The sequence below is a fragment of the Pseudonaja textilis genome, chromosome 1 (genome assembly GCF_049901715.1).
Source record: "Pseudonaja textilis isolate UNSWEBS1 chromosome 1, rPseTex1.2, whole genome shotgun sequence".
NCBI lineage: Eukaryota > Metazoa > Chordata > Lepidosauria > Squamata > Elapidae > Pseudonaja > Pseudonaja textilis.
In genome coordinates, this window is record NC_141990.1 from 289,242,123 (window position 1) to 289,257,374 (window position 15,252).

The 15,252-nt window shown below is 36.4% G+C and overlaps 1 protein-coding gene across 1 annotated transcript in view; it reads right to left on the reverse strand.

Annotated features, from left to right (window-relative positions):
* STON2 (stonin 2) overlaps positions 1-15,252 on the reverse strand; it is an 84,060-nt gene that overhangs the window by 10,910 nt on the left and 57,898 nt on the right. The window contains exon 5 of the mRNA XM_026712672.2: positions 4,279-6,141. Within this exon, the coding sequence (XP_026568457.2) occupies positions 4,279-6,141 (1,863 nt within the window). The remainder of the gene's footprint in view (positions 1-4,278; positions 6,142-15,252) is intronic.

Sequence of the window (15,252 nt, forward strand, 5' to 3'; positions counted from 1 at the left end):
CAATATCACAAAAATCACCAATGGCAGGAACCTCAGTAATACTAAAACTAGTAACTTTCTGCTTAAATATGTGAATTCTGTACTTGTCTCTCATTCAAATCTTGCCAAATGATCTTGTGCAGCCATGATCGGAGCCCCAATCTCTCTCTCTGTGATATAGGAATAATCCCATGTTATTCCTTTGTGAAGAGTTTTCAGCTTTGGCGTGATTGCTGTTACACATACTAGAGACAAAAATGGTACAGATGCCATACATCAAGATCACCTTTTGAGTATTCTCATGGCTATAAATCATGGTTTATATTATTTTGCCTTTCATGTAAGACAGAGGTCCCCAATCCCTGGGATGTGGCCCACTAGGAATTGGGGCATGCAAGTGGCTGGCTGGAGCGCATGCACCTATGCAATTCTACTTGCATGAGTGGCAGGGAATTGTATGTGTGTGTGTGGTGGGGTTACTGTGTGCATGCGTGCCAGCCTGCTGCTCACACAAACCAGTTCCCCTCTTGCCCCCTAGCCGGGCCACCAAGCTGCAAAGGTTGGGGACCGCTGATGTAAGATACCAATGAAATGATGCATACTACCAAGCTGAAATTAACTATGATAGCTAATGCATATATGTACATGGAAGGTTTCTTTTTTTTTTCTTTGACATTGTGGTATTCCTTAGTATAAATTATGTAGATGTTTGCTTAAAATATGGAAGGGCAGTCGTATCCTTTTCTAATATCAAAAGTTCTGTGTCAGCAATCAGTTTAGATTCCTGGCATGAACTGTCAATCTGTTCAGAAGTTTTCTGGATAGAAAGAGACACATGAGAGTGTCAAAAGAGAAGAGAGAATAAAGGACAAAGGGGCTGATAGAATGGGAAAATGATGTATCCTAGTTGTCTTTGGCTTTTGACCTGCTCACAACTTGCTTCAGCCAACAGATGAGTGATATGCAGTGTCAAATTATCCTGAATGCCATTCAATAACAATAAGATTGTTAATTTCTACTTTAGAAGCAGAATCAGGGTATTATTAATTTTTTGGTAGCTTAAAAGACGTCTCCAGAGTCTCACCATCATCTAGAGGAGGAGTAAAGAATGTCTGAGAAGCAAAGATCATCCAGTCTTCTGGAGGACACTAGCAATATGGAATCAAAATTGTTCACTATGTTTGCGGCATTATTTGGGGAAAGTTGCCTAATTTAAGAGTGTCTTTTTCTGTCTTTCTCTGCAACTGGGATTGAAAACTGCAACAAAAATCATGGTTTGTTTATCTATGAATTACTTAATAGGCTACAATTGTCTTGAACATCAAAACACATGTATCATAAATCACAGTTACAAGCCATTCTGGCTAAGTTCAAGCAATACCCAAAGCCTCAAACCAAAGATAAGTGGAAGTCAGTGTGACACAAAAACAAAGCCTGCTTGCTGGCATGTGCATGTGTATAATCTATACAATACTTTGCAAGGGATTTATTTTAAAACTTCAGCAATTTTCACACAGTACACATTGAGAAAGGGATGTTTGATTAAATGTTGATTTTCTACAGTGTACAGTCCCAAAGCTGTACTCTATTCTTATTCAATATGTGCTGGCCTGTTTTCAGGCTAGCAGCAAAACATTCCATGAATCAATATTTTCTCAACATTCTTTATTCTGCCTGATGCTGTCTAACTAAAAACACCCTTTTGTACTGAAGCAATGAATCATACGCAGTTGGGACAGAGATTTCTCACAGCCTATAAACAAGGCCCGTTATTTATCAGCCAGCATCAACAAATTGTTTATGGAGAAGCACACATCAGAACTTATCAAGCTGCTGTTGGAACAATACTGCAAAGAGCAATACTTTTCAGAGGAATTCAGCTTATCTGTTTTGATCTTACAACTTCAAACTGGCCCAACGTAACTTTTTTTAAAAAGTTCAGAGTTATGACATCATAACAGCTGTTTCTCAAACACAACAAAAGACAGCTGCGCACTTGCCTTGTGTCCAGAATGGACAATAGTTATTTCTGTGCATCACAAAATCAGTTTACCAAGGCCCAAGTGAGAAGTAAAATGTAATTATGCCAAGGTCATATGAACATCCATTGATTACAATGGCCCAATCATTTATATGCAACAGTTCTACAGTGTTCATGCAAAGGATAACGTTGGCTTCATACTACAATGTTCATGCAAAAGATAATGTTGGTTTCATACTTTTATTGGTTCATTGATTTTATTTGTTTAGAATCATATGGGAATCCAGTCTGTAAGTTGGTGGAGTAACCCAGCCTCTGGACTTAAATAATTAATATTATAAATATGTAAGCAAGTAATTTAGAAAATACTTTTAATTTTTAATTTTTATTTTTGTTAAGACTTTGGATTATATAAAAAGTACAAAGATACGTGACTGGACTCAAAAGATTTCTGGAATCAGAAGAGATCTCCATGTAGAATAGAGGAGCTCAAATTCTATGACCAATCCTTTTCAATTTCTGAGATCTTAACTAGATGCATTTCTAAAACTTTCAATTCCATGAAATACTTTTTAGCACTTCCAGTATTGTTTTGACAAACTTCCTCAAAATATATCAACTCTGGAACAAATTATGGAAGATTTTGTCTTCCTTTTTTATACCACTCCTCTATTACCTGATAATCTCTGCTGCTATTCATTTGATTATCCCTGACTTTATTTCATATGTGTTTCTTGTCTGACACAAACAGGAATGCTTTTCAGTATGAGAAAAATCATTCTGTTAATGGTTTTTAATCTGTTAACTAGAGCTAACTGTGATTCAGTGTCAACAATGGGCTAGAATTACTGTGCTGTAGAGATATTTCAATTTATTTACTTATTAAATTTCTATGACACTCATCTCCCCTACAAGATGATTCTGGGTGGTTTATAAATTTATAATATAATTTATTTAATAAATTTCCTATTCACTGTCCAATTTTACAGAAGATGGTCATGGGCTTTCAGTTGAAAAACATACTAAAGCTTCAATTGCTTGAGACAAGCAGTCTTATCTTTTCGTATGTTACAGCAACAAAGCTGATGGAACAGAAAGGAACTGACTCTGCTCTCAGTAGAGCCTTGCTTGTAACATGCCAGGAGATCAGGCATGTCCAGACAAGATGGTGCTGTACTGTAGTCAGGCAGTTATCAGCATTCTCTGAAATTCCTCTCATGAAGCCAAACTGCTGAGGAAAGATATGGTAGTTGTTCCCAACATTAGAGAAGAGTTAAAACTAATTTTAAAATTCTGTTAGTACTAAAATTCCAGGAGTTCTGTTCCTCAGTTTCAGTTGAGAACAGAGTATATTAGGTAAAATTTTAGGTGAAAAATGATTTCCTAAAGATTCAGAACAAAAGAACAACTCTGAAATCTCACACATGCTGAGCTACTTTACATGTGAGAAAGGTTGGCTGGTGCCTTTCACTGAAGTTTCAATTCAGAAAGTACTGGTTTTCCTGGCAGATTATCAATTACATCTTCAGAAGGCTCAATGTGTTACAGCTTCTTGTTTTTTTTTACAGCTAATAAGTCATGTGAGATTTGCCACAAGAAATAAAATTCTGAAGGAGGCCTGCTTAGTGATTGAAACTAAATAAGGGAAAAGTTTCATATTAGACAAAATAAAAATAGTTAGCAACCTGAAAAATATTGCATCGATACATTACCAGGTCCTTTGTTATCTTTCTCCTGATATTATCCTTGTGGAAGTTGAAAACTATTTGGCTGTTGGACAAGGAGTCTACTATATGATCAAATGCTTGATGATATAGCCACTTTATGAGTTGCAATGAGGGGTTAGTTACACTCTCTCTCCACCCCAAAGCATATTTATTGAAAGAAAGTTGAGGTACTACCGTGTTTCCTCAAAAATAAGACCAGGTCTTATATTTTAATTTTTGCTCCAAAAGCTGCATTAGGACTTATTTTCCAGTTAGGTCTTATTTTTTTAGGGAAATGCGGTACTAAATGTGTTCATCTGGCTGACAATCTTAACTGGGGATTATTTGGGAGTGTAGGGTTTATATTACAAGCATCTTAAAAAATCATGCTAAGGCTTATTTTCCAGTTGGGTCTTATTTTTGGAGAAACACCATATACAGATGATGAAATTATTGTTGTAGTTGTTGTTACTGCTACATAGTCATACTTTCAGAAAATGGAACAACTTCCATTTCATACAAGAACTGATTTGAATTTTTGAATACGATACCGAGAAACTATACTAACATGCCTTTCTTACAAGCTAATCTAATTCATGCCACAGTACCCACCAGAATTTTTATCAGGCAGGCGATTTATCCTCCACACAATGGAATTGAAAGCATGCTCGTATTTGGCAGTTCCTAGTGTTACTCTCATTGCTGGCTCGGAGCCAGACACGCTGGTAGATCCAAAGCTAGCAGTTTTGTTCACCTTTGCTTTCAAGGACTTCTCCCCAAGGACACTATCTCTCCGGAAGTTTTTCACCCACTTATGCGGCACAGGATAACGAATCATCACATTTTCACAGGGGACTTGACTTAGAGGATCTCTGTTGGATGAGAATCCTGGTGACATCATCAGCCAGCTCTGAAGCTCCACCTCAGCACCATTGACACTAGCCGTAACCCTTAAAGTAAAAGGCATGGTCTTCTCAGAAAAGACACTCCTAAAGCGCATCAGTTCAAATCGGCAAGCATCCAAAGGGTTAAACATAATGACACGAGCACTGGCAAATGCCTCTTCATCCACACATGAATGGAAATGGCAATCATTCAATTGAATCCACTTGGTAGTGGTGGTAGGCATGATGTCCTGCCGCAAAACAATTTCATTCCCTTTAATAAGAATGTCATTGAGGCCCAGTCTACACTCTGCCAGTCCAGAAAGAAAGCTGAGCACATGTACTCGTGTCAATACATTATGCTGCAAGATCCTGTTGTCTCCTTTGGCCAAAATTCCATAGAATTCATCCTTTACATCAACAGTGATTTCTTGCTCTTGGTAATTAAGTCCTACTGTACTTAAATCTGTTGAGGAAGCAGGCAAATCCATCAATGAATCCTGAACAGCTCTGATAAAGCTAAGAAAATCATTATAATTGGTGGTGCCTAGCTTAATAACCTGTTCCTTTTCTGCTATGTGAGAAACAGCTGGCTTTGGTTGGTATTTCTTTTTTTCTTTGTAAGTAATACGGTCTATTCTTACACTGTGTATCCTTCCATTTTCATCATAATTTTGAAGCTTGGGCTCTGAAACCTCATGATTTATTTCAAGCTTGATTTCCTTAAAAGGCTTTTCCAGTCCCTTTTCATAGAAGAGCTGCACGTATCTTCTGTCTTTCAGTTTGACATATATTGGACCCCAGTGTCTAGAAGACATTATATTCTTCTTTTCTGGTATCCTCAGCATCATTGGCCAGCCATCTTTTTGCTGAGGTGGCCCCAAAGTGGACAAGGTATTATAGAGCTCACTGGAGATTGTAGGGTCATCATCTGGCAGACTGAGGATGTTCAGCTGATCTGGATCACCAATATGAAGCTGCTTGAGTTGCTCAATAGCATCTCTATGTCTGAGGTGTGTACTTGGCTCATTGAAGCTAATGGAATCAGATTCCTGATGAAGGATAAGAAGAGAATCTCTTTGTTTTTTACTAGAGTTTCCAGATAGAGAATTGCCTTGGGTATGTCTATCCCTTTCCTCAAAGAAAGAACTGAATGGATTGATAGGAGAAGGTTGAACATCTTTTAGTGATACATCTAGGAAAGGATTAGTAGCACTCCAGGGCGGTGTTCCACCAGCTGATGGCACCAAGGTGATGGAAGAAAGATCTAGCTTCTGAACTTTAGAAAAATCACTCAAGGTGCTCTTGGGGCGTTCCCTTTTTTTAAAGGATAAAGGGGTGCTAGTGTTCACATCTATGACCTGTGTGGTTGCTGTTGTTGTTCCTTCTGATAATGGTGACGATTCTTCTTTCACAGGAGATGTAGTTATTGGAGAAGTGGAATTAACTTCATTGTCATCAAAAGTCACCCAGCTGGGGAAACGGGCTGTGGTTGCACTTTCATCATGGCCATTAATAGATGTGTTGTTCAGCTGCCAGATGCTGGCCTCCATACCTAGCTCCTCATCTTCAAGAAGAGATGAAGAATTGTCTGACAGAAGGAAAAAAGAATATCATTACTACACAATGACTAAGATATTTTTATTATACACATATTGATTACATGGTAATGAAGGAATGAAGATATTCCAGTAGGCTCATAAGGTTTTGTGGGAGGAACAGGTTATATTATGGTCCCTTTTATCTCATTTATATAGAAGCCATTAATAAAATCTTAGCAGAAATAAAACTACCCTTCTCAAAATCACTTTTCTTGTATTGTTTAAATATCTTTAAGTAAACTTGTAGAATCTATAAATATCTATTAAATAACTAACAGATATTATATTTCTTTTACAGAAAATAAGAGCAGACAGTTTTAAGGATGACCATTGTATAAGGTCTTTTCTCCTCGTAGGTGTTCTAGCTCTTATGTATGTTTAAAATAGATCAGATATTTTATTAAAGATAACATTTCATGTCATCACATCTGTATAAATGCATATTTATTGCAATGTCAAAAACCAGTTTTAGGATGGAAATATAGATGGGTAGTGGAAAAACAGACTCCTGTCTCTCATAAAGACAACGTAAAAGCTAGAGAATCTAAGCCACAGGACATTCTGAAAACAGAAAGACTCTAGTTTATACACCTGATAAAGTGAGTTCCAGTCACAAACACTTTTAAGAAGCTTTTTTTTTAGTCAGAAAAGATATTATCAGACTGCTATTACAGAGAAATGGTGTAGATTTTTTCTTCTTCACTATGACAGCCTGAAGTGCAAAATGTTCTGCCTACAGTGAGTAACATCCTTTTATGTGTTACTGTTCTTTTGCACTTACATCCAGCCTTTCTCTAAGAGCTCAAGGCTACCTCCAGGAACAGCAGCATTGATTGCCGAGGAACAATAGCAGAAAACTATTCTGTTCTACTTGTGGGTTTCCTATAGAAGAGGAATATGGGAAACAGGATGATGTATTAAATAGATCCTCTGCCTTGTTGCAGGTAAGATTCTTTTTATATTTCTAGACAAATTCTACTTTTCCATCTGCTTCTGTTAAAGAGATAGATGCATATATTTTGATATATAAATGTATACCAAAATAACAATTCCTGTAGACATAATAGTTAGATCTTATCACCACAGAATATGTAGGACTGGAGTGAAGTTTATTGATCAACAACAACAAATGGTAGAGCATAAAGTAGTAAAGCATTTTATTCTTTGTATATAAATACTTGACTGAAATCAAGAAACCATGTGAAAGGCTGAACAGGTATGAGCATTTGCCTTTAGCATATCCTCAAATCTAAAATATCTGATCCTACAAAACCACTGGAATGGCTTGCCTCCAGAAATTATGAGTGCTTCATCACTGGAGGCTTTTAAGAAGAGACTGGATAGCTATCTGTCTGAAATGGTATAGGTAGTGGTGGCAAACCTTTTCGGCACTGAGTGCTGAAACAGGAGTGCGCGTGCACCGGAAACTGGAAGAGCAGCTTTTTGGCGCACTGTGTAGGAGTGCCACAAACTGAAGCTGGTTTTCCAGTTTCTAACGTGCATACTTGCACGAAGACCACCTGCTCTTCCGGTTTCTGGCGCTCCCGCATGCGCAAAGACCAGCTGGCTGGCACACATGCATGCATCGGAACCCGGAAGAGCAACAGGTCATGGCTGGCATGCCTGGAGAGATGTCTTTCCATGCCACTTCCAGCATGTGTGCCATAGGTTTGCCATGAAGGGTAAAGGGTCTCCTACTTGAGCAGGGGGTTGGAGTAGAAGACCTCCAAGGCCCCTTCCAACTCTGTTCTCTATGTTCTAAATTAGACTAAATACTGAGGTTGTACTCTCTCAAAAACAACATTCATGGTACCATGAAGGTGAACAATTTTTATCTTGATCTCAATACTTCATGAAATATTTTAACACTGGATTTTCCAGAGTAAATGATAGCAAGTTCTTCTTTACTGCAAACAACTTAATTTAAGAACTAGATTATTGATCAACAGTGTAGCTATAATACTGGATATCTACCATTCTCTGAAGGGTAGTCAGAAAATAATTCTAAATAAAATAAACAAAAAAAGCAAAGAAAAACTACTGTAGTAGCTGCATGAGAATTTTGAACCATGTGGTCTTCAGTACCATGAATTTTGTTAAATAAAAATGAATAGAGTGACCAGAAGATGATGCCATAAAACTAAACTGTATTAAAAAATTATTGACTTTCTGATTAAAATAGTTTAATATTAATTGTTAATATTACTTAACATGTCTTTAATATTAAAATTCAATATATTTACTGCATGAACATTTTTTTTTGCCAGAGAAAAGGTCATTTATATGGTCAAATATTGCCACATATAATAACCAGGCCATTACAAAGCTTTCCATGTTATATATGCTATTAAAAATTATTTATTTATTTTATTTATTTATTTGATTTGTCAATCGCTTACAAGATAATAGGTATAAGTATAAACATGAGTAAGAATACAGGAAATAGGTACAAATAAATGGGGACAATAGGACAGGGACGATAGGCACGATGGTGTACCTATGCACGCCTCTTACAGACCTCTTAGGAATAGTAGATAGATAAATATGGCAGTGTGTATATGTATTTGCGTAGGTATGTCTCTATTTCTATGTCTATCTCTTTAAAGATCTCTATAATTCCCTAGAGGTGTTGCACAGGAATGTGCATAAGCTTATAGCAATAGCAATAGCACTTAGACATATACTACTTTATAGTGCTTCACAGCCCTCTCTAAGCGGTTTTATAGCGTCAGCATATTGGGTCTTATAAAAGAATGTTAAGTATAGTTTTTTATATAATGGCTCTATATTCAAGTTCTTTGTAAGTGTAAGTTTTTCAGACCTGCACCAAGCTCCAATTTTTCTTACTGTCTCATCATTTTGCATGAACATGAATATGGATTCTTGGATTTCTAAAAAATCTGTGCATTCCAGTTATATATGTACCCATTTCCTGTGGGTTATGATTGGAAAACCTCAACCACTCTCTTTTTGCTTTAGAATGTTATCAGCTATTTAAATCCACATAAAAGAAATATAGTCACTCTTTGTTTAATAACTATCTCATTTAGTGACCATTCACATATTTGACAGTAATAAACAGTAATTTAAAAACAACAATTTTCTGACCAATGTGCACATTCCCTTTCAAATTTCTTGCACCTGACAACAAAAGCCTTCAGTGTGAAACTGATTAAAGTCTGGTAAGTTTCCGGCAGCTGTGCAGTCATCAGGAAGGTTCTAGTCTAGCAATTAAGGTCACAGAGTTGAGTTTGCTCTGTACTGTAGAGAAAAGCAGTTCAGGTAGAGAGAGCTTCTTTAAGCAATCTCTGTCCTGCAAAGGGATAAAAGAAAAAGGAAAAAAAACTGAGGGAGGCTGAATGCAAGAACAGCAACCAATGATATTCACAATGTCTTTTTCAGTCACATGATCACCTCATGACCATTTTGCTTAGTGACCAAAATATTGGAATGGAATGTAGTCACTGAATGAGGAGAGAATGTATAAACATTTGACTACAGCTCATCCGTAAGACTAAGTAGCCACGCCCACCCCAGCTCTACAAATGGGAAAAATGCTATGAAACATCACGTGATGGCAATGTGAGGCGGCGAGTTTGACACCTGTGAAGTAGATAGTTTGGATATTTTTTTATCTTCTTTTGCTATTTTCATTAACTTGCTCTATCAGAAACAAAACTAATCTTCATCTTTCTTAAATTCTCAACTGCACTCAAAGAACTGAAGCAGCTAACAATGTACCCACACCAGGCAATGATGGGCCTCATCACAATTTCTTTTTGAATTAAGAATCCTCACTGGTTTAGAATACACTCAGCTTTCACCACTATTTGCTGTGGGAAAGGGATTAGATTAGATTAGATTAGATTAGATTAGATTCAACTTTATTGTCACTGCACATGAACACAGGCAACGAAATGCAGTTAGCATCTAACCAGAAGTGCAAAAACAGCAATGAAGTAGATAGATAGATAGATAGATAGATAGATAGATAGATAGATAGATAGATAGATAGATATAGATATACAGATATAGATAGATAGATAGATAGATATAGATATACAGATATAGATATACAGATATATATATATATATATATATATATTTGTTTTCTGAGGTTCTCGCGGGTATTTGTATGTGGATCTTTGGTTGTTCGGGTTTTCTCCCGCGTAAGATTCGAAGTATCTAGGCAACGTTTCGATGAAGTCTCATTCATCATCTTCAGGCTTCTGTCTCCGGCTCTGTACTTCTCAGAGTAATGTGAGATTGCAGCTGCTTCCTCCTTTTAACTGCCAGTGGGGGTGGGACTTGATTGGGTGGGGCTTGGCTGTGTTCTGATTGGGTGGGGTGTGTTCTCATTGGTAGGGGTTTGACTGTGTTCTGATTGGTTGGGGGTTAGCCGTGTTCTGATTGGTTGGAGGCGTGTTCTGTTCAGGTGGGGGCTTGGTTGTGCTCAGATTAGTCTTAGTTGCTGGGGATTTGAGCTGGTGAGTTGTGATCTTGCTGTTTGGCTTCTAGTTCGTGGTCCTGCTGCATCTTCATAGTGGGTGTCGGTTTGCTTCATGTATGGCTCAGAGGGGTTTGAAGTGGGTAGTGATGCAGCTGCAGTGCAGCTTCTGGTCCATGGTCGTGTCTCATTTTCTGAATGGGTGGGAGTCTGTTTTCTATATGGAAGTGTGGTGGTGGCATCTTGTGTGGCTCTCATGGGTGTGGGTCTGGTGTCCTCTTCATGTTAGGTACTGTCTGTTCATGAGGGCGGGTTTCCAAATGGCTGGAAGGCGGGAGGTGTCATCTCGTTTGTTCATGCTGTGTGGGCGTTTTTCTATCTCTATGGCTTCTCTGATTATTCTGCTGTTGAAGTGTTCGGTTTTGGCGATAGTTCTGGTATTTTTAAAATCAATTTCATGTCCTGTGGCTTTGAGGTGTTGGACCAGGGAAGAGGTCGTTTCTTCTTTTTTGATTGAGTTCTTATGTTCTTCAATGCGTGCACTTATTCTTCTGTTAGTTTGTCCAATGTATGTGGTAGGGCAGGCAGTGCAGGGGATTTCGTATACTCCTTGGTTTTCTAATTCGATTTTGTCTTTGGGGTTTCTTAGGATGGTGGATATTTTTCTGTTTGTGCAGAATGCTGTTTTGATGTTGTGTTTTTGGAGGATCTTGCTAATTTTATCTGTAGTGCCTTTTATATATGGCACATACATACATACATACATACATACATACATACACATACATACATACATACATACATACATATATACAGATATACAAAATATATAACTATATATTGATATACAGAATATATATCTATGGAAGGAATATATACAACTATACAGAGTGTTTATGAACATATTGAATATAAGTATAATGAACAGAGAGTTTATACAAGATATATTATGTATTATCAGGGGAAATATCAGTGTGTGTGGGGGGGTAGATGAGTTGAGGAGTTCAGTAAGGAGAACTTCTTTCCAGATGGAAGAAGGGTAAACAGTTTATGGGTTGGGTGGGAGGAGTCTTTAACGATGCTGTGGGCTTTTCGCAGACATCGTTTTCTCTGAATGTCCACAATGGCAGGAATTGGGATCCCTATAATGCGTTGGGGGTTTTTCACCACCCTCTTTAATGCCTTCTTTTCTTTAATGGTGCAATTTCCATAAAGGGAAAGGGAACAGTTTTGCTCAAGCTATGTTTCAGGTATTTCTTCTCATTGAGGAACCTCTGACCAATTATCAAAGAAATCAGGATTTGAAAAACACATGAGGGTTGCATTAGAAAGTACTTTTTGGTTGACCTACAATGCTGCACAATATCCAGTAGCATTCTCAATATTTCTGAAACTGCAATGTTCAAGTATTTGTGAACTGATTAATTCATTTTACACCGATCAAAAGATTCTTTACGGAGAAAACCTATCTATGTGGTTGTTAAGAGTCAACACCAACATGACAGGAGATAATCAAGTAATCCCTGAAACTCTAAATTAAAAGTTCATTTTTGATCTTATATTGTCTTTAATCTTTTATCTACATAATACAAAGTAAGCGTCAGTTTGATATAGTAGTTAAAGCATCAGGCTAGAGTCTGGGAGACTGTGAGTTCTAATTTTACCTTAGGAATGAAGCCAGCTGGGTGACCTGAGGCCAGTCACTCTGCCTCAGCCATAGAAAACAGGCAATGGCAAATCAATATGAAATATTTACAAGAAAAGTACAGGGACTTTTCCAAGTCAGTTGCCTCTGACTCGAAGATACACATGCACACAAACACACACAGCACTATTAAATGCAAATCTGCCTGAATGTACCCTGCCTGAATGTATATAAAATTGTGCTGTTAGGGTCTTTGATGATTAAACATAAGCTCTGTGTTTAAAAATAAAAATGAATCTATCATAAATGGAACAGGTTATGAAGATAGTGCCTAGTGCCAAATGTCTATGGAGATTCTCAGTCAACCTAGGTCCTAGGACAACTTAGTGTCAAGAATTTCTGTCTAGAGAGGAAAAGCCTGGAAAATACTGAAATACTGATCCACAGGATAAAAATCTGTTGGCCTTATTTATGAAATCTGAGGATGACATTTACTAGCTTCACTAGAGTTGTCCTTTGGAGGGCCCAGGGCCTTCCTTTAAACTTCCAATGCAAATATTTTCCTTATATGATTATACTGCTCATCTAGGTAAACAGTTATTATGATTCTACTAAAGAGAACAGCTTAGATTATCTGTTCAAATGCATGTTTCTATACTTTTATGTTTTCCGATAAGAGTTTTCATAATCTTTCTATTTTGGATACAATCTAATCCATAATGTAAGGAAATAAGAAATATTTCTTGTAAAGGTTTCTACTTTTAAAATATGGATACACACCAACTACTTATGCCTATGAACGTGTATAACACCTTCACATTTATATAGGTGACCTTGAACTAACCAAAACACAGAAAGCAAAATATCCCATTCCTGGGAACAAGTGCATCTCAATTGCACAAACACTTCAATATAATTATAATAAGCTACAGAATATACAACCAAAACAATATCACAGCTATTGCAGGCTGCGTGGGCAGCAAACTGTTTCAAAGAGGGAGGGGTTGGTGAAGAGCAGAACTGATGAGAATTCATAAGATGAGGAACAAATAGGAAATAAGCTTCCTTCTAACCACATTGTGCTGGCTACAAAATAGATTATTTTAACCATGTCTAGAAAACTTCTCCTTTATTATTCACAAAATGACATCTTGAAAATATGTTGTGTTTGTGTAAGAGACACTTTAGTAGGTTTTAGCCCAGTTCATAGTTGAAGCATATTCTTACACAAATATCTCAGGGATAAGTATTGCTGTTGATTTGCTTGGAATATTTTTATTGGCATTATAACTGTGTTGTTGGTGTTTGTTTGAACCATCATTTGTAGTATTTTAAATATTTACTTGGGGATTTTATAGAAATATAATCTGAAGTTTTGTTAACCTGACATCGTAAATTTTGACTCTAGGGTTTCAGTACTATAATTGATATATTTCCTTACAGTGTAACTATTATTTGGCCAGGAATAGGCTATAGGAATAAAAAGTAGAGGAGTAGCGCTCCCTAAAAACATAGTATGAGTTGAGGAAATTAAGGAGACATTGTCAAATCTCCCCTTATCAAGTCTGAATCAGTATCAGAATCCCATGTAATCTAGTTCTGTCGCAGGGACATCAGTATTATTTTAGAAATTCTGACTATGAGTAAGACAACAATTCCAAAAACACCAGAGATCTTAAGAGCAGCAACAACCTGAAGAAAACCTTGCTAAATCAAACCAGACTAAAAGTCATCTATTTTCTATGCTGTCAAAGTAGATGCTTCCAGAATACTTCCTCAAGAACCTGAAGGCTCTGAGATTCTACATTTTGGATCCCAAGTTATTGGTACTGGAGACAAATTGCCTCTGAGCCCAGAAATTGCTAACAACCATAATAACAAATAATCCTTAAATGAATATGCCTACTACATGAGAAGTTGTGGCCTTTTAAGATGTTAAATCTATAGCCATTCTTTAGAGACATGCTGCCAACTATGTTGACTTATTTCATTTACTTATATAATTTAATATCTGCACCCTAATAGAATCTTATCAAAGATAAGTGTGCACAAGAGATTCATTGCATCATATCCATACATGGTTGGAAAAAATGACAAAAAAACACATTGATTTAAAACCAGAGATATTTTCAATGGATATTATACCTGAAATATACAGTAGAGAATTGATATACTTGATTGTGAATGTATTAACAGCGGCTAGAATTGTATTTGCTAAAAACTGGAAAAATGAGAAAATTCCAGTGGAGGAGGAACTTATTAGAAAATAATGGAGTGTGCAGAAATGAGTAAATTGACATTTGAAATTAGAAAGCAAGAAGATAAACAATTTTATAAGATATGGGATTTATTTTCTCAACGGTTAGACAAAAAAACAGGGAAATGAAATATTTTATAAGATTATTTAATACAAGTATAATAGAATTGTAGAGAGAAAATAAATTAAGGATATATTATTATTGAATTGATTAATGAATGTTATAATGAAAGCTAAGTTAAAATGATGAATAGCTCACATAAAATGATGGAATGTTAGTAATAGTCAAATAAATGATTAACAATGACAATAATATACAGATATATATTTGATTGATAATATGAGAATTTATATAAACTAGAGGGGAAAGATTATGGAGATCATGCACAAGAGATTTGTATCAACCAACACTATATGTAACTGAAAGATGGTTTTATGTTTTATGTTTTGTTTATATATGTTTGTGTAAAAAAAAATTCTATAAAAAAAGAGATTCATTCCATCAGTATATGCTCCATCAGTATATGACCAGCTAGATATTTCCACAGACCTGTGGGTCAAAAAACATTAAGTGTGCCTCTTCAAACTATTCAGCTGTTTTTATGTCTGGGATCCTTAAAAATCCATTACTGTTAAGACTATTTCTAGAAACAGTTATTTTCCAGGAATAGAATGACAGGAACAAAAGAAAAGCATACAGAAGATGCTATCCATCTTTTATTAAAAGCTCCAAGCGAAAGCAAGTTTAGGCA